Source organism: Lolium perenne, chromosome 3 (genome assembly GCF_019359855.2).
Source record: "Lolium perenne isolate Kyuss_39 chromosome 3, Kyuss_2.0, whole genome shotgun sequence".
NCBI classification, from domain to species: domain Eukaryota; kingdom Viridiplantae; phylum Streptophyta; class Magnoliopsida; order Poales; family Poaceae; genus Lolium; species Lolium perenne.
The window spans coordinates 144,852,317-144,877,270 of NC_067246.2; the positions used below are offsets into that span (position 1 = coordinate 144,852,317).

General features: G+C 42.6%; 5 protein-coding genes across 6 annotated transcripts; 2 read left to right on the forward strand and 3 right to left on the reverse strand.

Annotated features, from left to right (window-relative positions):
• Positions 1-3,323: 3,323 nt before the first annotated feature.
• LOC127327051 (ubiquitin-ribosomal protein eS31y fusion protein) lies at positions 3,324-4,098 on the reverse strand. The gene has a single exon (XM_051353835.2). It carries the CDS (start codon positions 3,992-3,994, stop codon positions 3,527-3,529), a length of 468 nt encoding a protein of 155 aa, XP_051209795.1. The 5' UTR covers positions 3,995-4,098; the 3' UTR covers positions 3,324-3,526.
• Positions 4,099-4,249: 151 nt separating this feature from the next.
• Positions 4,250-7,897, forward strand: LOC127327050 (uncharacterized). Of its 2 annotated transcripts, XM_051353832.2 has the most exons (5): positions 4,250-4,417; positions 5,628-5,708; positions 6,675-6,799; positions 6,945-7,121; positions 7,406-7,897. In XM_051353832.2, exons 1-5 carry the CDS (start codon positions 4,378-4,380, stop codon positions 7,778-7,780), a joined length of 798 nt encoding a protein of 265 aa, XP_051209792.1. In that variant the 5' UTR covers positions 4,250-4,377; the 3' UTR covers positions 7,781-7,897. The 2 variants fall into 2 exon arrangements, with proteins under 2 accessions (XP_051209792.1, XP_051209793.1); XM_051353833.2 differs by lacking the exon at positions 4,250-4,417 and having other exon boundaries at positions 6,638-6,799.
• A 347-nt stretch (positions 7,898-8,244) lies between these two features.
• LOC127326973 (uncharacterized) lies at positions 8,245-11,078 on the forward strand. Its single transcript, XM_051353760.2, has 7 exons — positions 8,245-8,556; positions 9,096-9,195; positions 10,150-10,245; positions 10,321-10,373; positions 10,551-10,599; positions 10,695-10,742; positions 10,840-11,078. The coding sequence occupies exons 1-7, from the start codon at positions 8,315-8,317 to the stop codon at positions 10,933-10,935; spliced, it is 684 nt and encodes a 227-aa protein (XP_051209720.1). The 5' UTR covers positions 8,245-8,314; the 3' UTR covers positions 10,936-11,078.
• Positions 11,079-11,499: 421 nt separating this feature from the next.
• LOC127326972 (dihydrolipoyl dehydrogenase 1, mitochondrial) lies at positions 11,500-14,696 on the reverse strand. The gene is made up of 2 exons (XM_051353758.2): positions 14,354-14,696; positions 11,500-12,931 (listed from the first exon to the last, which is right to left on the reverse strand). The coding sequence occupies exons 1-2, from the start codon at positions 14,621-14,623 to the stop codon at positions 11,681-11,683; spliced, it is 1,521 nt and encodes a 506-aa protein (XP_051209718.1). The 5' UTR covers positions 14,624-14,696; the 3' UTR covers positions 11,500-11,680.
• A 2,371-nt stretch (positions 14,697-17,067) lies between these two features.
• Positions 17,068-24,068, reverse strand: LOC127327096 (hydroxyproline O-galactosyltransferase GALT3). The gene is made up of 7 exons (XM_051353877.2): positions 23,364-24,068; positions 20,747-20,996; positions 20,387-20,662; positions 18,947-19,075; positions 17,755-17,931; positions 17,572-17,679; positions 17,068-17,478 (listed from the first exon to the last, which is right to left on the reverse strand). Exons 1-7 carry the CDS (start codon positions 24,002-24,004, stop codon positions 17,272-17,274), a joined length of 1,788 nt encoding a protein of 595 aa, XP_051209837.1. The 5' UTR covers positions 24,005-24,068; the 3' UTR covers positions 17,068-17,271.
• Between the last annotated feature and the right edge of the window lie 886 nt (positions 24,069-24,954).

The window sequence follows — 24,954 nt, forward strand, 5'->3', positions numbered from 1 at the left end:
ACCTAAGAAGGCAACCCGAAGAAGTAGTCGACTAGAACTCTTGTAAAACCCTAGGCTGGTTGCATATATAAAGCTAGCCAGGGCACCCGAAAGAGAGGGACAACAAATAGACAACATAGCTCCGCCTTCGGGCGACCCTTGTAAAGATACTTGTGATCATATACTAAACTGCTAGCAGCACGTAGGGATCCTCCGCAGAGGGGACCCGGAGCTGGGTATATCGTGTGCCCAATCCCGCTCCCGGAATCTCCATCGTCGCTCTCTCCTGAAACCCAAGTCTACAATACGGAGGCATCGACAAGTTAAACCCTCGTCATCCAGAGAAGTGCAACATTGAAACAACTTACTTGTACAACATACAGACAAGTGCATATCAGATTTCAAAGAAGTGCATGTCAAAAGATTTCTGCTTGGTATAATATAGAAAAGTGTCAATCATAATTATCTACCTAATAATCCCTAAATCATCTGTGCAGACATCACATACAACAACAACAACAACAACAACAACAACAACAACAAAAATCGCTAAATTGCCAATGTAACCTAAATTGATATTAGGAAATGGAGATGATACCTAGCAGGCCGGCGGTAGCACCACACGCCCTAGTGTACGCCAACTTCAGCACCTCGCCCTTCAACGCGGATGGTAGTGGCCCTCCATTGGAGCATCCGCTGTGACCGCGAGTTCCTGGAGGATGGGCGGCGCCCTTCACAAGAGCATACGGAATAGAGGTGGGGGAGGCGGAGAGGAGGCCGGAGGTGGGCGAACGTGAAGACAACAAGCTTGAGACGGCGGCAAGTCTGGGAGGAGAGGGAGGCGGCGGGGACGGTGGGTCGGGGAGTAGAGGCAGGCGGCGGCTCAGGAGATTTCAGTCGACTTGTTACAGCGCGGGCTGGTAACCCTATATGCCGACCATGGCGCCTTTGTCCCCGGCGACATACATACGACTTGTGGGCCTACCCGCGCCTTAGGCCGAATGCATAGCGCCGAGTACCATGGCGTCGTTAACCTCGGATGCAGGCCCGGGTCGTCCACGTAAGAAAATATCACAACACCGAGGTACCTGGAGCCGTGCTATCAAACCACGACGTCGGGCAGTTGGGCGCCATGCTAAAGAGTTAGACCATCGAAATAGTTTCGTCGAATTTCATTTTGTGAATTACTTAACAAAAAGGGTCAATTCTGTCGAAATCACCCCTATTCAGTGTGTTTTGCGTCGCTAAGCAGGTCAATGCTTGAAGGAGCCTCCGATTGGTTCCCCCGCCGCCAGCCACAACCACTTGCTTCCACCTCCCGCAGCCGGTGGCAATGGTGCGGGAGCTTCACCGCACCCTGCTCGAGCCACGGCCACCGCCGCCCCAACCTCCCCTCTAAATCCCCCTATCTTCTCCAGCTCCAGCAAAAGTCTTGTGCTGGTTTGAAAAGCTTGCCCAGATTGCTCTCGTTGTAGAGCCTTTGTCTACCTTTGAGGGGCTGGAGCTGGAGAGAATGTACTGCTGCTTCATTCTTCAGAATCAGTGTGCTACCCTGCTAGAATATCTTCACATTATGGTATGCAGACTAGGTATAACATGATGCTACAGTACATTGTGTACCTATTATTTTCAGCTACCAGGAAAATTCGAACTGGAATCTCTACAGTAAAACTGCTTTTTTCAACTCTCTGAACTTGCAGAATTTCCGGAGTACTACATTTTTCATTCCAGCAATGCTTGCTTATAGGACCCAGCATGGTTTGATTCACTGGTTGCGAGACAATGAACCAAATAAGGCATCTCATACAATTAGTCGACCGCTCATGATCAGAACATCTGCAACATCACACCGGGTAGCAAATGAACCGTGTTTCGCTATTCATCATCACAACATATACAGTATCACATTTCTACACCACTCAACGCAAAGGCAATAGCCTTGAGGCAAGCAAGCTACAGTTTCAACAAGAAAAGAGGTTCTGAAGATGACCCATCCCTGCACTGTGCAGACTTGACTATATAGAACCCCTGGTGAGAGCATAGAGCATGCCAACAGAGCAAACTCTGCAAGGGCATCCTAACCAAGATCCCTTTGTGACTGCTCTTCATACCATGCCAGCCAAACTCTAATTGGAAGCACTTCAAGCAGAAATGCCCAGTCCACAATATCTATTGGCATACCGAAGTGCACAAAGTTCGAGCATACCTGAATCAGTCTTTGTAGGTCGTCACTGCATTGGACAATGGAGTTCCAATGGGAACCCACAATTTGTGGCAGATAAGATCAAATCCGTTTTGATGATGGGCAAGCACAATGTACAGAACAGACTAGTGAAACCATAAGTTTAACTTTCACATACATAAAACTTGAATATAAATTATTCCTACAGAATGAGAGGTTACCTCCCTAAAAGGCTTTCCCCACACAATCAGAGATTGAAGGTCATCACAGAAAACAGACCAAGTTCAATAACCAGCACAGCCAAAAATTCAATCAACTCTAGAGGCAACAGCAGAAAACTACTTCACACCATCAAACAAGTCAACAAAGTACAGTTTGTACAAGATGACAAACAAAGTCACATTACCAATCCAAGAAACCAATGCGTCTTGTGGAAGTTTGGCAACAAAGTTCAACAAAAAGATAAACCAATATGAATGCAGCCAATAACAGTTTACTATGCATAACCAAGTAACTAAAAAATCACAGACATGACTTGTGGATTTAATCCAAACATGAGTCAGTTCCAAAAAGACGGACTGACAATGTTATGCTAACTAGCAAACCAATCAACTCCTTAACCTTGGAACTGAATGTTATCTAATGAACAAGAGAATAGTCAGATTTACAATTCAACCATATCACACGACATTGTACTGCATTACAGAACAGGTGCATATTTGCTACGCTTTGAAACTGAACTACACAACTTATTTCGCAATGCCAAAAACAAACAAATTTATCTCGCCACCAAAGATGGATGAAGGACAATCACCTTGCATGCTAGTAAGGATCATATATGACATCACCAAGTAGAACAGTCATTTCAAACATTGCAATCAAATTGGCCGATAATAATGACAATGGAATAAATAAATTACTCAGATGACAGGATCATATCATTATAGAACAGGACGAAACTCAAACATAATACAAATTCAACAGAACAAAAGATGCTTGAACAGCAACAACATTACATGCTCGTAAGCATCATGTAGGACAACACCCAGTAAAACAACTTATCTTAACCATTTCAGAGCATAGTGCCCCCAAATATGAAAATAGAGTAGATAAATTTCTCAGATGCCAGGATCACATCAACATAAGTATAGAGCAGGACGAATAACTCAAACATAATTCGAATTCAACAGCACTTGATAATATCCATGACGACACGACATAAAACGAAAAGTAGGCACACCAATAAAGGTGCAGGTGTTCTGTTCCAAAATTCTACTTCAATATGACAAGACAGACATAAATTGACAGCTAACGAGAACCTTCTTCTTTTTTCTTCTTCTCCGTACAAGAGTAGAGCGAAGCAGCCTACGCCTTCTGGTTGTAGACGTAGGTGAGGCCGCACTTACCGCAGTAGTGGCGGTCGAAGTGGTTGGCCATGAAGGTGCCAGCGCCGCACTCAGCGTTGGGGCACTCCTTGCGGAGGCGGGTTACCTTGCCGGTGGAGTCGTCAACCTTGTAGAACTGCAGCAGGGCGAGCTTGACCTTCTTGTGCTTGTGCTTTTGCTTCTTGGGCTTGGTGTAGGTCTTCTTCTTGCGCTTCTTGGCGCCTCCGCGCAGACGGAGCACCAGGTGCAGCGTCGACTCCTTCTGGATGTTGTAGTCGGCGAGGGTGCGGCCGTCCTCCAGCTGCTTACCGGCGAAGATGAGGCGCTGCTGGTCCGGGGGAATGCCCTCCTTGTCCTGGATCTTGGCCTTCACGTTGTCGATGGTGTCCGAGGACTCCACCTCCAAGGTGATGGTCTTCCCCGTCAGGGTCTTCACGAAGATCTGCATCTTGGCCGGCGGCCGCGGCAGCGGCGGCCTACCTACCTGGGGCGACGGTGGTGGTTCGCGGCGGCGGCGGGGTGGAGGCGGGTAGGGTTTAGGAGATGGAGAGAGAGATATGATAGTTATATAGGTGTGGTGAGGTGGCTAGCGCCGTTCGATTTCGTTGGGTTTGATCGGATGGGCTGGCTGGGCCTGGGAGTCATTATTGGGCCTTAGAGGCGTTTAAAATTGGGCCGGTTGTAATTAAGTCCCCCAATTCGAGTTTTCCTTGGTGTCCTCTGTTCTCTCTCGTTGCGCCGACGCGTTCCTCCGGTTCCGCCGCCGAGCCGAAGCCAGCGCCAACTACCGCCGCCGCAGCGCCGGCGAGGTATCTTGAGACCACGCTGAGGATGGCTTCGAGCAGTTCCGCCGGAGAAGTGGGCGGTTCAGGTACGGATTTCCAGCCGAATCTGGGGCAGCGTGTAGCGCTTCTCTTCCTTAGAGGGCGATTGAAATCAGTAACAGAGAATAGGCGTCGGCTTGTGAGATTTGTGTGCTTCCTGTCCACCCTTCTTGTTTTGGATCTAGATTGTTGCCACTGCGTATGGCTTTTCGTCTGCAGTTCGAAAGAAACTATTCATTCATGCTGGATTCTCAAGTCCCAGATACTAGCACATTACTGTACATCCCAATTTGGCAATTTCCTACTGCTAATCTTACTTTTAGTACTTGAACTAGGATGCGTATAGAGTAATGGTGGTACGGTTGGGTTGCAGTTTTGCAAAGTCGATATGGAAATTGATTTTTATTATTGAACTGACTGCCCAGTGAGAGGATAGCTTAATATAATCCTAGTAATATCTAGAGCTTTTGAATAATTTGGAGGCGTACAACATTATCTGTTCTCCTCAACCTCCCGTCGCTTCCCCTCTCCGTAGTCTAGCACTATCCCAGCGGGTCAGCCCCTTCCCTCTCCCATGAACTACCAGTAAGGGCATGTACATTGCCAAGCGCTTACAAAGGTGCTTAAAAAGTCAAATCCCGGCCATGCTGAAGCGTCGGTAGCTAGGCCCAAGTTTTTCGTACGATTTTGCCAAGCGCCCGCCTCCATTCCTTGCATCGACGCTGAAAAAAGGGTTGGGATTTCCCTTGTAACTGTAGAAACTGTTGGGATTTATTCCCTAGCGCCTCGTATTAAACGCTGTGTTGTACATGCTCTAAGTCTGCCACCACAGGCGCCATCCCTGACCGCCTCCACCTCCAATACTTCATACCCGTCCACCTCCGAACCATCATTCCCAACCACGGCTGCTGTTGATTACAACCACGTCACGGCTGCTGGCTGCAACCAGATTGGCAACACAGCTGCTTTAGATATCCTCTAATGCTCCTTTGTTTAATTGAGGAGCACTTTAAATGTGTTGATTTTATTTCTGAACAATGATTGTACTTTTGTCATAGTTCAAACCAAATGCGTTTATGGTTATAGGAACTACTCTGAATCTAGCGTACATGCTATTTGAATTCAAAGCATGGTGCAAAGGTTGAATAAAAAAGAAAGTAAAACTTCCGTTAAAATATTCAACATTTCACAAATAGCTAAAGCCATATCAGCAGTTATGTGCTCGAGTAATTCTCATCTTGCTTATGTTAATTCCAGGGTCCAAACTTGTGGTTGGAGATGAAATACTGCCAACTTCTGGAAATGCTAGTAACTCAGAGCAACAGCTTCATGATACTGGTGCGTATTGTTAATTCATCTCCATGCTTGATTGTCTCTTCTCTGAGTTGATTATGCACACATTTATCAGGGTCCGTTCCTTCAGATTCGAGAATAGGAAATTTTTATGTGTATGATTATATGCTTCATAGTCCGATGGAGTTGTTGTCCATGTTGTTTCCTTTTGGTTATATTTGTCTTTTTTTACTTATATTACACAATAAGTACTAACCACTAACCGTTTGGGACTTTTGAATTTTCCTCGTCTTGTACTCCCTTCGTACTTGACATGGACATGGTATCCGACATGCAACTTTGACCATTATTTCTCATATGAATATACTAGCAAAAGTTTATGACTGTCATATTACGAAAACAAATTGATAAAAAATCTGATTGTATTGATTTAACATGACCAAAAAAAAATATATATATATATATAATATGAGGAAAAGCTAGAGAAATTTTCAGCATTCTAGGATGTCATCTATTTTTGGATGGATGCATGGGTGGATCCAGCATCTCTCCAGCCTGGGCTTGCCAGCGGCACTGTATTAAATCCAGTGTTTTTTCATGTCGATTAGAACAAAATTTAGCATCCTAGCACTTCTAATTTGTAGTTTGCTCAGACTTCGAAATTATTGTGTGCCATTAGACAGGTGTAAAATTTTCATAATAATTATTGGATCCTTAATTTGTTATCTGACAAGTAGGGCATGGATAGGAGAACGTCAAAGAGATATTTGTGGAAATACTGTTTGTCTGTGAACATGAACTTCTGTAGGCCACCTGCTTCTCAGAATTATACTTGCGGTATGCTGAATGAAGTTCTCTGCTGCATGGTCCATGTTGAGCTTTTGACAGCATAGTGTAATTAGTGTAATAACATCTCATGCCTGTTTGGTCCTTATGCATAGTTTGTTATTTTTATTCGACAAATGCTTCTGTAGATGTAAGCACATGGCGTGAAGCTTCATTTTTTGGCAGACACAAAATCACGTGTGGAGGATGTTTGGAAGAAAATGAACAGCGGTTTGCCTGTGAAGATGCCCAAACCTGCGATGAATAAACTCAATACAGGAGCAAAAGAAAAGAAAAGTAAGGCGACAAATGTGAGTAATCTTTATGGTATAACCGTGCTGTCAAGCTGATGCTCAAAATGTTTTGTATTATATTACAATTTTCGGTAGCCTTATACTTGATTGTTTTATTTTTTAGCTAATTTTCTTTCTTTGTTTGATTTTTTTTTTTTTGTAGAATTGGATGAGCGTTCTAGGCATTGCACCAAGTAAGGCATCTACAGTAAATCAAGTCCCAAAAAATGGGCAACAACCGACACAGCATGAGACAAGTGAGGATGCCAAAAAGCTTGCGGCAAATGCTCTTGCAGCTGTCAGAGATGCAGCTGCTGCTTCTGGAAAAGGGAAAGTGGAGGTAAAGCCATACTGTCAGCATCATGCCATTATTTTTTATTATTATTGACCAATGTTTATCTAAATATTTGTGCCGGCAGATCGCAAATATGTAGCTTTTTTTTTTCTTACATTGTTGCTTATTACTCTATCTTCATTCTTGTAGAGTAGTTTAAGTACAACTGGCATAAAAGTCTGGAACAGCACAGATAGTTGCGGATAGGGATGACAAACTTTGTATGATTTGTGCATCTGACAAAAAAATCATGTGACATTGCTAATATTATAGTTTGTCTGACCCAACAGATAACTGAGGTAAGGGACTTTGCTGGCAAGGATATTGAGATCAAGAAACTTGTAGATGCCGATTCAAAGGAAGCGGTTGAGAAGGCCAAGGCAGCGGGTGCATCCCCGTCTGCCGTCGACAATATCCTGGAGCAGATAAGGAAGAAACAGAAGCTTAGTGTCCTGGACAAGACGAAGAAAGACTGGGGAGAGTATAAGGTAGAGAACAAGGTGGAGGAGGAGCTGGGCGCTTACAAGAAGAGCTCGAACCAGTACCTTGATAGGCAGTCGTTCTTACAGAGAGCTGATTATAGAGAGTTCGAGCGCGAGAGAGACGCTCGATTGTCATTGATGGCGAAGCGGAAGAGCGAGGGTATGCAGGATGATGATGTGTAGGCTTGGTTAAAATATGCATCATCTTTGCCTTCGGATGTACTTGTAGTGACATTCTTTCGAGATAATGGTACTATGTTGCGCAAAGTGAATGAACAAGACACCTATACATTTGACAAATTCATTGTTTTTTACATGAATCCACAACAGGATCGATCAGGTCCTATCAGAGTTCAGAAGTTTCAGAACAAGTATTTCCGTATACTCCGTAACTGGTTTTGAAAAAAAATTGATACCATGAATTTTTCTGCATGAAGACTTGCAAATATAAATGTGATTAGAACAACAAAAAGAAATTAAGAAGAAGATGAGTCCTCTTTCGATTTTCCTTTTAAACTCGACAATTTGGAAACGATGTGCTGTGATCTGACTCGGACAGTACGATCCGCTACTGAAAGCTCAGCCTGAGCAACGGCAACACAGCACGTCAGCACGCTAGTGTGGAAACGGAAAAGCTTTCCTGTGGTCACCAAAAAAACACAGCAGTTACAGAACCATACATCGAACCAGACACACCGTCACGGGCAAGGAGCGGCCATGGCTACGGGAGCTTCCTGCTACTACCACCCCGCCGCGGCTAGGGGCAACCCCTCCTCGCCATCTCTGGGCCTCAGGCCATCACAGAGCAAGGTGGTCTTCACCAGCGGCGGCGGCGGCGGCAGCAGGTGGTGGATGAGAAGGAGGAGAGGGGAAGGGATGACGAGCCGTGGCAGCATCAGCAGGGCAAGAGCGAGGCCTGCCTTGTTCTCCCCTGTGGCCATGGAGTGGCAGGAGTGCAGGTATCCCTACCTTGCTAGACAGGGATTCGATGTTGCCTTTTGAATTGCTATTACCAATTGGGGGAATTACTTAGCTGGGATTTTAGCTCATGATTGTGTTAGCCTATTGCTGGTGCCTGATTGGATAGGACCTATTCAGTATTTGCTGAGTCGTGGTGTAAGGAGAGGCCAAGTTCACTTCTAAGTGGAGTTATAATCTTTCAACGCTAAATGAATCTAATGTGGATAGGCTACTGGGACATGCTCCTACCTAACCATGCATATAAAGCCTGGCCTCCATTTCAAACAACCTTGATTGCACTCAAGACATCAGCTTGCCCTTCTTTTTGTATGTGATATTCTGAATCATGGTAGTCATTTCAAACAACCTTCATTGCGCTCCATAAGTTGGTGACTGCATTTTTGTGAACTTTCTTGCTCTTCGGGAAAACAAGTACCATCGCACGAGCCAGCTTGCTGAAAGTTCGATTCTTATCTGCAATGCATATTTTCTTTCATCTGCTCTCTCCTCCTTGTGACTGAATGTTGTCTTCATACAGCGCGGAGATCGAAGTTGATGTTCCATGTTCAGTGGCCTATCAATGTTACTCGGAAAGAGAGACTATTCCTCAATGGATGCCATTCATATCAACGGTCCAGGTACTTGTTAAGCTCTTCTTCTAGGGCATTTTTATTTATTTTTATAGTCCCATGCTTGGAGGCCGAATTTTCATACCTTGACTGGATAGGAGTATGCGTTTTACCAATTAATGCAGAGGAATAAACGATGATAGTCTCTCTTTTTCGGACTCATGAATAAAGCATAGAAATAATGCAGAAAACTAGGATAACCAAGCACACATAAGCTTTCGTTCGCAAAACCAAAACAAACAGGTACATCTCATGCTTTTCCAATGATAATCTCTCTTTTTCTGACTCATGAATAAAGCATAGAAATAATGCAGAAAAGTAGGATAACCAAGCACACATAATCTTTCATTCGCAAAACCAAAACAAACAGGTACATCTCATGCTTTTCACAATTCACTTTGTCTGTGACCCGCTTTTGGGGTCATGAACTACTTCCCCATTTTGTTTAACATGGTATGAGCTTACAACCAATAATTTTCCCTCTTAATACTAACCTACATTCCGGTGTAGTCGTGTAGATGAGTGTCATCTACATTCCCTGATTTATATGGATATTCCAGTCTTTTGGATCTTTTTGCTTATTCATGGCTCACACTGACATTTAAACAAGTACACCAAGTAAGCAATACCCTTTCTCATAAGAAGGGAACTTTGCGGTGACATATCTCGAGTAGAGCACTTTTAAGTCATATATATCTGCGTTCCCATTGGTGTGTAGTCGTGTAGAAGCTGCTCTGGCCATATTATGTGGCTTCTACAGATCCCTTTTTGTTTTCCCTCTTCCTATGTATTCATCATCACCCACTAGCATTCACCATATCTAGAACCCTAGTGATGTTAATTATATGTGAATAACTGATATGGCTCTGTTGTGTTGTTTTCCATTCATTAGCTTGGTTTTCTATAAACTGAGCTTTGTTTTTCCGTTTCAGCACACATGACTATGCATATGATAATTTACAGATCCTTGAAGATAAACCAGATCTTTCACGTTGGACCTTGAAGTATGCGATACTCGGTCAGGATGTAGAATTTTCTTGGCTTGCCCGAAACATGACAGTAAGTATATGCTATGACAAAGCTGCTACCATTCTGAGAGTGAATATTCAGTAATAAGAAAATCTTCTGTAACAGCCTACTAAAGATCAAAAGATCCATTGGCGATCTCTTGAAGGTCTTCCTAACAGGTGATTATTCCACAAATCCAAACTTACATACATAAAGAAATATCCTAATTCTGTTATTTCAATTTATAGTGCTTCACCCACTTGGTTAGGTTAAGTACAACAATTTAGTGTTCACTCTATGGAGCAAGCTACCTTTTGATTTATTTGGATAAGCGCAACGAATTTCTCTTATTGCAGGGGTGCTGTCCGATTCTTCCCAAAGAGTCCATCGTCTTGTAGAGTACAGGTGAGCATTCCGCCCTATGAATTTGACAGTTCTTGCTGTAACTGTAATGAGTTTTAGTTCTTCAAAATTTGAGCTTCCATCATCACTGTGTGCAGCTAACAGTGGCCTACGAAGTTCCTGAAATTCTGAACCCAGTAGCATCGGTAAGTCACCCCTATATTTATGTATTTTGCAGTGCTCCTGTGTTTTAAGATTACGTTGTTGCGAACCCGTGAATTGAGTAATCCAATTATGCTTCAGGCACTAAAACCATTTCTAGAAGGGTTACTCTTCAATGGGCTGGAACGTTTCGTGGCTTATGCAAAGCAGCAGTATAGCAAGACCCTTCAGTCTTGACGAGATCTGTACTCAGCAATAAGAATTTCAGTTCCATCCACAATTGATGTAAAATTTGCATATCACTAATTGTGTCGGGTCAAGAACCTGAAGAGAAATACAAGATAGCAAATAAAATGTTGCAAGTTTGATTCTGACTGTCAGTACGTGTCTTGTTTGATGATTAGCCTGGTACTAGCATGTGCAAGTCAAAATGCATATTATCCATGATTTTGACCAGTAGATAAAATCTCAGCAAAAGCTGGTCTTGTATTCATCATTTTGGACCGGAATGCTTATTGTAACCCTGATGCTGGACAGTTCCGCAGAAGCAAATGCAGTAGTGGAGGATTGACAGAGGAGTAAACGACATAACCAAATGTACATCTACAGACTGCAGAAAAGACCAAAAAGATTGCATGCCTCTTCAGTCTATCACACAATTGCCCACAATTTGACCAGAAACGCATCCAGTACTAGTTTATGGACACTCACTGACTCACACACCGATGTAGCTGCAAGATATTATTGGAAACAGATGTAGGTCCTAAGCAGACAAAATTCATTGGCATGTTCCCAGCAAGAAAAAAAAAAATCAGTGGCAGTGGAATCGTTGCACCGGCAATTGTCAATTTACAGTATTCGTTGACAAGGCAAAATGACAAGTAGCCTTTTTGTTCCCAATACATCCAAAATTATTAGAAAACTTTGGAACTTGCAGGGGCAGGCAATTTGGACGATTTATAATACAAAAAGGAAAAAAAAATCATATGTGGATGGCCTTGGAGAAGGTTTGCAAGCAAGCCTCCTTGAGAGCTTCGCTCACAGTGGGATGGGCATGGCATGTTCGGGCAACATCTTCGCTCGATGCTCCATACTGCATGGCAAGGACAGCTTCGTGGATGATTTCTCCAGCGTTCTGCGCCATTATGTGCACACCAAGAATCTTGTCAGTTTCTTTATCAGCCACGACCTTAACCAACCCCTCAGCATCATCAATAGCCTTTGCACGGCTGTTTGCCAACAGGGGGAATTTGCCAACCCGGTAGGCAATTCCTGAGGCCTTCACCTGCTCCTCTGTCTTCCCAACAGATGCAACCTCTGGGTGTGTGTACACCACACCAGGCACTAAATCATAGTCAACGTGGCCTTCCTTGCCAGCAAGGAACTCAACACATGCCACACCATCCTCTTCAGCTTTGTGGGCAAGCATGGGCCCAGGGATGGCATCACCAATTGCATACACTCCATTCACATTGGTCTTGAAGCGCTTATCAACAAGGATCCTGCCAGCCTTGTCTGTCTCAACCCCAAGAGCCTCCAACCCAAGGCCAGAAGTATATGGGTTTCTCCCAGCAGAGACAAGAACAATATCTGCTTCGAGGATGCTCTGCTCACCTCCAGCTGCAGGCTCAAGTGTTAGCTTTACACCATCTCCACTGGTATCAACTCCAACTACCTTTGTCTTGAGCATAAACTTCATTTTCTGCTTCTCCAACATGCGTTGGAACTGCTTCCGAATTTCACCATCCATTGACGGGACTATGTCTGGCGCAAATTCAACAACAGTGACCTGTGATCCAAGACGGTTCCAGACTGAACCCATTTCCAGGCCAATGTAACCAGCTCCAATAACAACCATTTTCTTCGGGATACCTGACAAGGACAGGGCACCAGTAGATGAGACAATCTTCTTCTCATCAATTGTGATTCCAGGGAGTGATTTGACGTCCGATCCAGTGGCAATGATTATGTTTTTCCCTTTGATAACAGTGCTACCACCATCAACCAAATCAACCGATACTTCTGAGGGGGAAGCCAGTTTCCCGAAGCCTTTCACATAGGTCACTTTGTTCTTCTTAAAGAGGCCTTCGATTCCTTTTGTTAATCCTGCCACAGCCTTGTCTTTCTGCGCCATCATAGCAGGAAGATCCACTTCCAGATTAGAGACTTTTACGCCATGGTGTGCAAAGGAAGTCCTTGCTTCATGGTACATATGAGAAGAGTGCAACAGAGCCTGGATAACAGAAGCACAGAAAGAAGTTAGACATGTTCCCAGTAAAAACACATCTGCAAGGATATATCACTGAAGTGAATAATTCTCTAGTTGCATTAGATCACATAACAGAGTTACATCAACATGCTTTAGATCCTAGATACAGATGCTCATCTTATACTAAGAGTCGTAAGCTACAGCATAACCTTATGTTCAAGCTATACCAGGGATATGCCTGTGAGGAAAGATGTTTATTGCAAAAAGAAGTTTAGCTTGTATATCCAAACATAGAGCATGCCTCTGTATGATCCAATAGAATCATATATTGTAGCTACAGGAAGAGTTGAAATGTAGATGCTTAGCTCCCACATAGAAGATGAGACTTATTGCTTTAAAATTAACAGTATTATGGTCAACTGGTGGAGAAAAAACTGCAGTAAGTCCTTTGCTCATTTTACCATCATTGTTACCAAGAACTACATCCATTTAACCTCAGTAGTGAATGCATAATTTATAGGAGAACAATGCATAATATTACATATATGATAAATGAAGGATCAAGACATGATGCTCTGAATAAACTACAAAAGGAAGAAAAAAAAATACAAGTAGCACAACTCATGGGATATTGTCACATAACATCACAGAGAGCAATCAAGAATAGAGTATCCAAGGAAAATATTTTTAATTATTAACTGGAAATTACCATGAGCCAAGCAGAAAAATATAGCACGACAATGACACTTGATTTCAAACAAACTACAGTCCAACAAAAGTACAAGTCTCAAAATGTTGCCAAGCAGTTTTTTTTTTTGTTTTTTTACAGCAAATTCTTCCAACAAGACGAATTCACACACATTGAAAACTAATAATGTACTCAATATAGAAACTAAATATATGATGCTGGTCATAAATCTCGCTTTCTTCAGAAATATAACAAACCACTATATCCCATAGATAAATAAATAGCAACAAAGCAAACAAAAAAAAATTACTCAGATGATGCTTAAAAGTTGGCATAATACTGGGCACTAAATTAAAGGTTTGCTGTCCACGCAAATGATAGCCAACCAAATCTCTAGGTGGAAGAAATTTTACAAACGGTTCGTATAACTGGTATTCCGTGTAATTTAAAATTGGGCAACAAAGACAATGCAGAGGACCTCTAATCCTTCTGGCTAACCGTGCCAACAAGAATTCAATAAACAGCCTGAAAAACCGCAACCCAAACCCTGACTGCATGGTCCAAAATGCTATACGGAAGATCAGCCTAGCCGCTGCAAGCGAGGCCGGAGTTCCATGAAACACAATCGCGCGCATCGCGTGAAGAAAAGAAACAACACACGGACCAAACCGAGAAGAACCTATAATATGAAAGCCGTAACAGATCTAACGCTCGGCGTAATGGCGCCGCGAACGGAAGGAATCGAGAGGGCGCGTCACCTTGGAGGGGATGCACCCGACGTTGAGGCAGGTCCCGCCGAGGGTGCCCCGCTTCTCGATGCAGGTGGTCTTGAGCCCCAGCTGCGCCGCCTTGATCGCCGCCACGTACCCTCCGGGCCCGCCGCCAACCACCACGACGTCGCTCTCCTCCCCCGCCGCCGCGGCCGCCGCGTACGCCCTCCCCGCGGACAGCGCCGCCGCCCCGGGGGCGTGCGGGCGCCGCAGCACGGCCTCCGCCGCCCTCCGCCTCGCCAGGATCGCCAGCGCCATGTCTCCTCCCGCTTCGCTTCGGCGTTCACAGAAGAGGAGAGATTGGGAGGGAGAGAAGAGACGGGGGCAGGGCAAATGGGAAGCGCCTATTGCGGCTGCGTGTGGGACCCGACCAGAGATAGGGCGCCCCCTCGCTGGGTCGCTCCTGGCCCTACGATGCCACCAAAACATGCTTCCAGCTAACCTAATCAAACCTAGAGCTAACCTAATCATATTTTTCTCTGCGGGAGAATAATAAGAATGTGTTCTACGACTTTACGAAACCTCGACTTGAAAATACCTTATATTTTATGGTTAACAAAAATGATAAAATCTGACAGAATTTGGAGGTTTAAAATTTCGCATTGTTCACTACTTTACATTCAAAAAAATAAAAATTATGCAGCCAAAAATACTGGGTATTTCAATATTTTTCTTTTTAGTGGAGTTCATTATTTCCTACATCTAGATTTTCTCCTTTAAACTTTTTGAAACGTTAAAACGCTGTTTTTGAACCGTTCAAAAAAGGGGCCCGTGTAGCTCAGGATCCAAACATCGGTGCTCCCTCCGTCTTAATAAAAAAATATGTTACTTGTAGTGATATTTATCTAAAAATATTATCATTTTGCTTTTGGAAGACATATTTACTCACTATATCATAGAATAAAACCAGTCTTTCTGTAAAACTAACATCTCCTCCTCGATATCATTTGTCATTTGTTGTGAAAGGCGATATCCTACCTTTAAGAGTCTCTTCATATGTAGAGACTCTTAAAGATAGATAGTTATAGTTCTTCCAAATCTAGAGAGAGATTTAAACTTTTAGTCGTGTGTAGTTAAGAAAAAAAAGACATGATGCGCTAAACTCAAATATTAATAGAAATTTAGAGCTAAACATGATCACCGAATAAATTTTGTTAACACGATAACTACTAATCTTGCAAGATTGGCCTTGACTTTTGATTAAAAAACCGGATTATCTGGTTTTAAACCTTCGTATTATCCTAATTAAATTTTGGATTTTCCATATCCACATGATATTTGATATACTGTATCCGGAGCACCACTTCAAAATCGGATATTCTTATCCACCGGATTATTTAAAATCGGATATGGATACCTTAAAATGGATCTAGTGCCGGTTTCGGTGCGATTGTGCGAAAATTATCCTATCTTTTTACACCCCTACATGCAACCGTCACTACCTAATACAAAATCATTGCAGGCCGTTGGTGGATCAAAAACTTTGGTTGCATAGAAGTTTCCTTTTGCTTGTACTCTCTCCGTCTTATTACGAAAGTTGTTTAAGATTTATCTAAATTTAAATGTGTCTAAACACTAAATAGCATCTAGATACATCCATGTTTTGATAAATTTTAGACATATTTTATGAGGTGGAGGAAATATAACATCCTAGTTTACCTTGCTTCTTTTCGGTTCCAACCGGTGTTTGATGCACCAATCTTTTGTAAGTGTATGTTGCAGTCAAAAAGCTTTTGCAACAAAACCTCTGACGCAAAAAGCGTGATGTTTGCAGGCACGCAGGTTATATTGTGAGCAATGAAAGGCGCAATATTCGTTAATAGGAGGCAACCATTCTATCGATAACGAGGTGTATGTGATGACTTCGTCAATGAAAACTTGTCAAATTATTTCTTGAATTTAGTCTCTCAAAGGTGTTCATAAGGTAGGGTGTGCGTGCGTCGGTGCATGCATTCATAGAGGTGAGCATGTGTACGATTTATAAGCGTCGTACTTTCGGGGAAAAAAAGATGGGTGTAGGTTTGATCTAAAAACAAAGTATTATGAATTAAAATAGTACACCTTGGGTAGATCATTGAGTACCTCTAGATTAGTTTTTATTTTTACAGTTTTAAACGTGTACATGATTTTTGGCATCAGACGACTAAACTTGATTCTCAGTCAAGTGATGCCATCCCACAATTTTGTAGTATGAATATTTTTTGTTGTGTGCATATATTTTTGGCACAAAATGAACCATTTTTAAGTTACAACTCACTTGCAATTTAAAAATCTCAGTTATAACCTAAATCCACTCGTGACTCATACAATGCAACTTTGGACTTGATTAAGCGCTAAGTTAATTCTCAGCAAGCTCGGGTACCCAGAAATCCCGACTGCTATGTCATTTACTCGAGAGAAATTGTTCTCTATCGGACGTGGCAGGAACGTATGTCCTAGCCTTTTCTGCCGTTGAACTGGGGACGAGAGTGAAGTTGCTGGCTCACAGTTAACACCCAATCCTGCATAGGATATGCCACTGCTTGCCAGTCCTTGTAGACCACTGGGATCCTGGGGAGATTCTGCCCTCAGAAGTCACTTTTGCTATCTGTACTTCTCTTTCAGGACCACTAAAATCCACAATATGCTTCTCATTCAATCTTCTATTTCAAGCATAACTGGGAAAAGATGGAAAACTGGATCCAATTTGCAACACAAGTTCATCTTTAAATGACATCAATATGCATGGATCAACGTTTTCTTCTGTGAAACTGAAACCATTGATCAGAACAAATGAATGATGAACACCTAATATGTTACAACTTACAACTATTACAGCAGAGCCCGAACAAACATAAAATTCGTGGTAATAAATTGTACAACAACAAGACTAATCTATCACATACTTGGTAGTCCTGATGCATCAGTTATTGACAGCATACTGGTTGAGATTCCATCTGAAGCTTCTCCCACAGGCACATCATAAGCCTCGGGGTCTGATAGTGGGCAAGGACATAATCAGTATCACATCCTTCGTTGTAGAAGCGCTCATCGTTTGCATAGTTCACTTTCTGACCGCTGTCTTCGTATTGCTGGATCCATATGCCCATAGCCACATCTTCGAGTTTGAATAGCTGAGGAGGCAACAAGATCAATCAAGAGCTACGTCAATGCGTAGAGAGATTATACAGAAGAAGTTTGCGAGTGTATTGCGAGTTCTTTTCAACCTGAAGTATTCGTTCTTCATGACCTCGAACGACAAATTTTGCAATGTCCCTTGATATTACATATCCGGGACCATGAGCCCATGGCGGGTATATTTCGACAGGCCATTCCTGTGTTTCTCAAGGGTAAGAAAAGCAGCCTACATGAATGAAGCATCCGTGCATGTAATCGGAAACATCCAGTACCTTTGGACTGATAAACCATTTGCTATCCTTGTTTCTGTGTGGTGAAGACTGGTAAGAAATAAGACCATACAAAAGCCCATGGGGGTCCCTCTTCTTCAGGCTAGAGATGACCTCATCAATCCTAACAAAAGCATCATCATCTGTTTTCATGATGTACTTTGCAGGCATAATTTTAGTCTGTAAATTGAGAGCAGAATATAAGTTTATGTCAGCAGGATGTACATATATTGCTATAGGCTATAGCCCATATTTTGTATTAGAAAAGGCACTACATCAATGGAGAATAACATACTCCCTCCGATCCATAATAAGTGTCGTGGTTTCATTTTAATTTTAACTAAAACCACAACACTTATTACAGATCGGAGGGAGTATATAGCAAGCAAACCATGACAAAAGAAACTTAAATAGCACGGGGCAATGCTTTGTGCCTCAACTTTCTCAGCTTCATACTTTCAGTCTCAAGCTTTGCCAATATATGTAATGACAAAACAGAAGGTGCTTACAAGTTAATAGTTTGACTATGACTTTCATAGCTTTACATAGCTATGCTACAACTATGGTTCAATCTAAAATAACACAATTTGAAGACAAAATATCTTGCAATAATATTTTAATCTAGTCATGATATAGTGCACTTCTTGTGTGACACTTATTCCAGCATCACAATTGGACTTACTCAACAGACCTAACGAATGAAGCTTATTGCCAGATGAGCCGAGGAATCTACGAAATGCATGTATACGGAAAATGGAAAATACACTGTGTACAAACAAATGCAACATAGTATAATATAAGTAAAATGAGGAGCAACAAAGTATTAAATCACTAATTTAATGTTTTTAACAACCTGCTCCTTAGTCATACAGCACTGAGAATTGATACACTGATATTGCATATCCGCTCTAAGATTACATTATTCAAGAGAACAGAGAAGCATTCCACCAACTTTTCTTCATCTGAATCATTCTCAAGTCGGACAACCCAGAGCAGGCAAGGTGACAAAACAAAGTGGCACAGCGTCAGAATGACAGGCCAATCATTATGTTGTAATCATGTTAAAAACACTCTCTTGCTTTCAAGATACTACAAAGCACTGTTTATGACTATAACTTGACATTCTACTTATGGTCTACAGAGATCAAGGAAAACATAGCTCTTATAAGCTGCAAAACTAAAAGAGAATACATACCCCAAACATGCAAATTGCAATGGTCTTTAGAGTGATCAAAGTATAGTAGTCAACAAATGGCATAAGCTGGATATCACCATACAGCTGAGCTTCTCTCCATAGTTCCATATTGACTTGCTCATTCTTATGCTGCATTTTAGGCAGAAGATTTGATGATCACATTGGATGAAGCTAGAATAATGCACATCTAAATAAATGAATATGGAAAGCAAATTAGACATAAGTCTCAGGTTCTATGTAAGGAGAGAAGAGTTGCATTTAAAAGAAATGAATGTGTGAGCTCCAATCATTCAATCGAAGTACTAAACAATCTTAAAACTTGCAAACTATTGTTGCAAAGCACAAAAATATAAATAATATGGCAATATTGATGAAAGAGAATGCTGCAACTATGCACATTAGCATTTGTCATGCACCTAAATGGGCTCACATATCTGGGTACTAGATTATAGTGAATACTGGAGCAGCTTATTTGTTATGGATGAAATATGCAGCTTAAAAAGACCTGCTCCTTCAATTTATCCTTGATATGTTATTCTTTGCAGAAATGTCACCTTGGTAATCAAGGAAAACAAAGGAAAAAATGATAGCTATAGTGTCAGAACATAGCTGGATGTAGTTCTCTTTTGGCATTTTAAATTTTATCTGTAACTACTGAACAAGAGGCTGCTTTGAGTATTAAGGCTATATAAGCCTACTCAGAATGTATGAGGGAGGAAACAATGGAATTTTGGACTTGACTCAACATAGGAAGTGGTAAAATATAAATTTCCTGATTTTCCCATCAGTGTTAGTACAATAAAAAGTCGTTATTCTAATAAGATGCACAAGGGTCTATTTGCATCTTAGGCCCAAAATGTTCCTATAACAGATTGATGGCAAAAATCCTACATTGTCCTATCCTCTTCCCCTTCCTTTCAACTTTCTTTCTGATAGTAATTTTTTTTTTTTTGCAAAGATAGTAATCAGCTTTGAAGTAACTATGTAAGTAACTATGTGACAACCCATCTGTCGAAGCGCGTGGATGTAGTAACAAAATGTCCCTCAATCCAAAAAAAAAACAAAAAATAGGAAGTTAACAACACACTGTGATGTTGTTTCATATAATATTTATATGATGAAGAAACATGGCCAGTCTCTGCCAGAATGGTGCCCTCTTGAATGGAGTTTAGGTTCATGTCCTACTATGTAGAAGCTAGTCTGTGAAGATATAACTACCGCTGTAAGAAACTGGAAAAGTAATTAGGATAGCAAAGATGCAAGAAATGGCTAAGTGGAACTCAATCCAATAAGCAGTCACAACTGAACAGAAATATTGATGTGAAAGAAAGAACATGAAACGTTGTAACTGCACTCAAGGCGAATGAAGTAAGCTTATTGATATGAAAGAAACAACATGAAACATTGTAACTGCACTCAAGGCGAATGAAGTAAGCTTACAAGGCCAGTGAAAAACCGCACAGCTACTTCGCCTGAGCGGACAGACTCATATTGCATCCATGTTCGCCTCATAGCCATCCGGCGCTTGAAGTTGTTTCCAGTAGAGAAAACGCCAACAAGAAGAAAAATCCGCTTCTTTGGAAGAGGTGGGGCCTTTAGAAGCTCAACACTTGCCATGTCTACATCTTCTGAAACTGGCAATCCATTAGCCAAGATTGATAGGAGCTCCAAATCCCCAGAGACCTTGACTTCTGCTACTGACCATGGCTCCAACCTCTATCAAAAACCTAGCAGCTTTCATAATTATCCAATACTCACAAACATTTATGATTACAGTCGTAGCACTTAGTGCAAGCTCACCTCTCTGTATGTAAACGATGTCTCGTGCCTCCCATTTACTGTCATATGGAACCCTTCAGCACCAGCCCATAGTGTTGCTGTAAAAGGCTCTCCTTCGACAATTGAGAAGCTACCACTGAAATGTGCACGTCCTTTTGGTCTCTTCTCATCTTCAGGCTGGTTCAAAGTAACATTCTGTGTGGTATTATTACTCCCCTGGATGACATTTGTACCCACTTGCTGATTGCAACGAACAAGGCCATCGACCGGACTGCTTGCAGCAAAATAAATTTTGTTTTATCATAACCACCAGAAACTTTAAGAACAAGAGATTGTAATTCAAATACTTATATACAAATCGTTTTTGACAATAATACACATCTGAGTCATAAAAGACGCTGAAACAAAACTAGAATGTAAATTAGGCATCAAATGATTACTGCACCTTTTGGTCATCATTGATAACCATTGCAACTACTCAATAGCACATCAAACTCTAAGGGGAATTAACAATTTATTTTCACAGAAATTCTCAGATCTAGAAATACTCGGTCTATATTGTCAAAGATTTGTCCATCCATTTAGAGGCTGGCAGCAGAATACTGTGACCTACTGGCTGTTCACATGACAGTCAACTACCATTAAAGGCTGCCCCTGATAAATTTGCTGAGGACAGAACGTGGTATGTAATCGATCTACTATGCAAAGGATGCAATGGAACCAAATCGTTAGTTGCTCAAATTGCTAGCATACTAATTTACTGTTTATTATCATGATCTACATAATGTCAACTTAGTGATCCTAAATGTAGTTATCCTATAAAACTAAGAAGATCATCCCCACTAACTTTATTTCTCTCAACATGCAAGCTATACACCTCAGCAAGCCTCTAATTGGTCCACGTCATTACTCCTTTTAAGCCATGTCATCAGTAAACCATGTCATTAGCTAGAAAAAACCAAGACTAGCTGGCCGGCCGATTGACATGAACGTTTGGTTTCTCCACCAAATTATTTCTATTGGTAACAGAAATCCCCACTAGCTAATAGCCTAACAAGGGTGCTGGTGTTTATTATATACACCACCATTCATATTCTCACCCCCACTAGCTAACATAATTGCTATTTTTCTGATCTCACAATGAGCCACTTCATCAGAATTGTTGTAGCCCATTGGATTCGGTAGCCTGGTATGTCAACAGCATAGGTTTTAAGACGTCCGCCTTAGGACGCTTAAGTGACGCTTAGACGATAGAGCACCCCCCAGCGCCTCTCAACAGTCATTTGATCAGGACATGGAGAGTCTGTCCACCACGCAACATGCAATGTTAGTAGGTTTTAAATCCCATCACATTTAACTGGACCATGTTTAACTTTAATACTATCAAGAGTTTTCTTTTGTGCCCACTAACTTATTTCTCATCTCTCGTGCCACATCACCTTTTTCTTCTGGCACAGTCTGCTATTCATCGCCAGCTAGTTAATTTGTGTACACAATGAGTATTCCACGTTATCTCCTTAAGGTACTCATTAGCCGCCTCAAATCCATTTGATTTATATTAACGCACTTGTCCACTCCTCTCCCACAGGTTCATTATTAATTATCCCGTTTCCTTTGAGAGATTCCACCTTTGGTCTCCATCCCATCTCTGAGTATATATCAAGACGTACGCCTCCTCCTCATTCCCTGCAGGCGGTGTACACCAGCCACAAGCAGTGGCCGGCAGCTGACATTTGTCTGCGGCGGCAGCAATCCGTGGACAATTAGATCGCATACATGTGCGGGAGATTCAAGGCACTGCCCACTAATCTTTGATCTTCGTCGTTATAGAATTTGGATCTGATCTGTGGTTGTTATCATTATTTCTTTTTTGCATGTTGGATGATCAGCGTGACATTAGACAAGGTGTGGACATGTTGTCTTGAGGACATGGCTGATTATCGGAGCTTTCAATGAGAATAATTAGCCGGGCAAGGTGCAGACTTTGTTATTCGTAAGATTAATTTCTCCTTCTCTGCCGTTTGTTGGTTTCTTCAACCTTTCCCTGACTCTATCAATGTATTTCCTTTCTCATTCTCTTCTAGGTACTAGAGATTTGGTCTGCTGGCGTGATATTCATTTGATCGACACTGCATTGGTTTTAAGCCTCACGGTTGTTCACAACCTATAAACCCAAATTTTTTGCTGGACAAGATGTTTCTTGACAATATAGACTTTTTTTTTCAGTCAGTGTTCTAAGTAAGTTTTTACAAGCTACAGGGGTGCGTCCAAAATGTAACTGTGTAAGAGAAACTCAGCATTGATGCGTTTGGCAGAGCTGGAGTCATCTTCAGAGTTTAGGTCATACTGTCAAGAACGTACCTAACTACTTGATACCTTTAGATTGGAAATGGAAGTATATATTGATATAATTGCACCATACAATATAGACCATATTAGCCATATCAAACACGACTTTGTTAAAGTTTGTGTGTTTCAGCATTTCTCCACACAAAACAGTATCGTTTATCGTTTCAATTCTCGTGACAGTATAAGAGAGGCCATGCAGATATTAGACGCCATCAACAAACAAACAAACAGCTTGATAATATATAACAGGTTTCAAGGGTTGTAAGTTGCAGATGACAAAAAGTATCACCTCAGTTGCCAACTGGTATTGCTGCCAATGTCACCAAGCGGCGGGCACCGCTCCCACCCACCCCACCCGCCCTCAGGCGTCCAAGAACTCTGCTTCACCACCATCCCAGCAGCCCCCAGGCTGACATTGAAGCACGCCACCACCTCGCCGCCTCCTCCCACCATCTCCACCCGGAACCCGGCCGCTCCTTGCTTGGGCACCCCCACCACCGTCACCGCGGCGCCCTCCGTGAGTCCGCACGGGATCTTGACCCCACGAGTGCGCAGATCCCCATCCACGGAGGCCCGGCAGTTCGCGTCGAGCGCCTCTGGATTGCTGCGAGTTGCTGCTGCCGCTGCCGCCACCGCAACGGCGACGGTGAGGTTGCGCCAGGCGTGGGCGGCCTCGAGTACCCCCGCGGCAGTGCCGGGGATCGCATCAGAGCGTGAAAGGATGGGACGGAGGAGGCGCCAGGAGAGGTGTGAGGTGGAGTTGGTGGGGGGTGGGTAAAGACCCGAGAGACCCGGGACGGAGGGGAGGATGTAGGCGATTGGGCCGGCGGCGGTGGTGGCGGGATGGTGGGTGGCCAAGGGAGACGGCGAGAGGAGGAAGAGCAGAGCGGCGAGCGAGATGATGAAGATCACGCCGGAACACTTCCTCATCGGAGTTTGGACCCAGTAGTCCACCAGGTCAGGGGAGACAGACCTCAAGACTATAGAGAATTTGAGCTCGCCTCGGCACTAGTAGTGGACCGTGGACGAAAGAGGTTTTACCAATTACCATGAACCCACATTTCATAAAAAAAAATCTCGCAAAAACGAAAGAAATTTCATAAATATTCCTGCTACGGCAACTCAAGTTTATTTTTTTCTAACACACGTAAACAGAAGGAACACAAAAAATCATTTATGTAGAAAAGATAGACAACAGTAGTTTAGTCAAGAACATACGGTACGGCAGCACCCCTCCCACACCCCTCCCAAACCCTAACGCGCCTCCCACCGCTACCGCTGGTGGCGCCACCGGGCAAAGCCCACGGGGTGTGGCGGCGCCCTTTCCTCGTTGTCGCGCTGGGGACGGCGGCCAAGTTTCCTCACCGGTCATGGATGGTGGTTGATGATCCACAAGTATAGGGCATCGCAACAGTTTTCGAGGGAAGTAAAACCCAAATTTATTGATTCGACACAAGGGAAGCCAAAGAATATTTATAAGTTTTAACAGATGAATTGTCAATTCACCTGCACCTGAAAATAGACTTGCTCGCAACAGTTTATCAGTAGTAACAGTTTTATAGCAGTGATACTATTGAAGTAACAGCAGTAGCGAAATAAAAACATTAGTACCGACGATTGCAGTAGACAGCAGGATTAAAATACTGTAGACATAGGGATAGATGAACGGGCGTTGCATGAATGGGAGAGTCCATATAATAGCAAGATATAGGCATTGCAGATAATAATGATATAAGCATCCTACCATAATATAACCATAGGCGTGTGTTCATATTTAGTCGTGCGTGCTCGCAATGAGAAACTTGCACGACATCTTTTATCCTACTAGTCCGTTGCAGCGGGGCCTCAAGGGAAACTACTGTAAGGTACTCCTTTTAATA

What these genes read in the sequence shown, in the direction of transcription:
- LOC127327051 (XM_051353835.2), bottom strand. Translation starts at nt 3,994, where the DNA reads ATGCAGATCTTCGTGAAGACCCTGACGGGGAAGACCATCACCTTGGAG.
- LOC127327050 (XM_051353832.2), top strand. Translation starts at nt 4,378, where the DNA reads ATGGCTTCGAGCAGTTCCGCCGGAGAAGTGGGCGGTTCAG. An exon ending in GCAACAGCTTCATGATACTG is followed by an intron (nt 5,709 to 6,674) that starts GTGCGTATTGTT and finishes ATTTTTTGGCAG; the next exon opens with ACACAAAATCACGTGTGGAG. An exon ending in AGAAAAGTAAGGCGACAAAT is followed by an intron (nt 6,800 to 6,944) that starts GTGAGTAATCTT and finishes TTTTTTTTGTAG; the next exon opens with AATTGGATGAGCGTTCTAGG.
- LOC127326973 (XM_051353760.2), top strand. Translation starts at nt 8,315, where the DNA reads ATGGCTACGGGAGCTTCCTGCTACTACCACCCCGCCGCGGCTAGGGGC. An exon ending in ATGGAGTGGCAGGAGTGCAG is followed by an intron (nt 8,557 to 9,095) that starts GTATCCCTACCT and finishes GTCTTCATACAG; the next exon opens with CGCGGAGATCGAAGTTGATG. An exon ending in CATCGTCTTGTAGAGTACAG is followed by an intron (nt 10,600 to 10,694) that starts GTGAGCATTCCG and finishes CACTGTGTGCAG; the next exon opens with CTAACAGTGGCCTACGAAGT.
- LOC127326972 (XM_051353758.2), bottom strand. Translation starts at nt 14,623, where the DNA reads ATGGCGCTGGCGATCCTGGCGAGGCGGAGGGCGGCGGAGGCCGTGCTG. An exon ending in TCGGGTGCATCCCCTCCAAG is followed by an intron (nt 12,932 to 14,353) that starts GTGACGCGCCCT and finishes TCTGTTATCCAG; the next exon opens with GCTCTGTTGCACTCTTCTCA.
- LOC127327096 (XM_051353877.2), bottom strand. Translation starts at nt 24,004, where the DNA reads ATGAGGAAGTGTTCCGGCGTGATCTTCATCATCTCGCTCGCCGCTCTG. An exon ending in TTGCAATTTGCATGTTTGGG is followed by an intron (nt 17,932 to 18,946) that starts GTATGTATTCTC and finishes CTCAATTTACAG; the next exon opens with ACTAAAATTATGCCTGCAAA. An exon ending in AATGGTTTATCAGTCCAAAG is followed by an intron (nt 17,680 to 17,754) that starts GTACTGGATGTT and finishes TGAGAAACACAG; the next exon opens with GAATGGCCTGTCGAAATATA.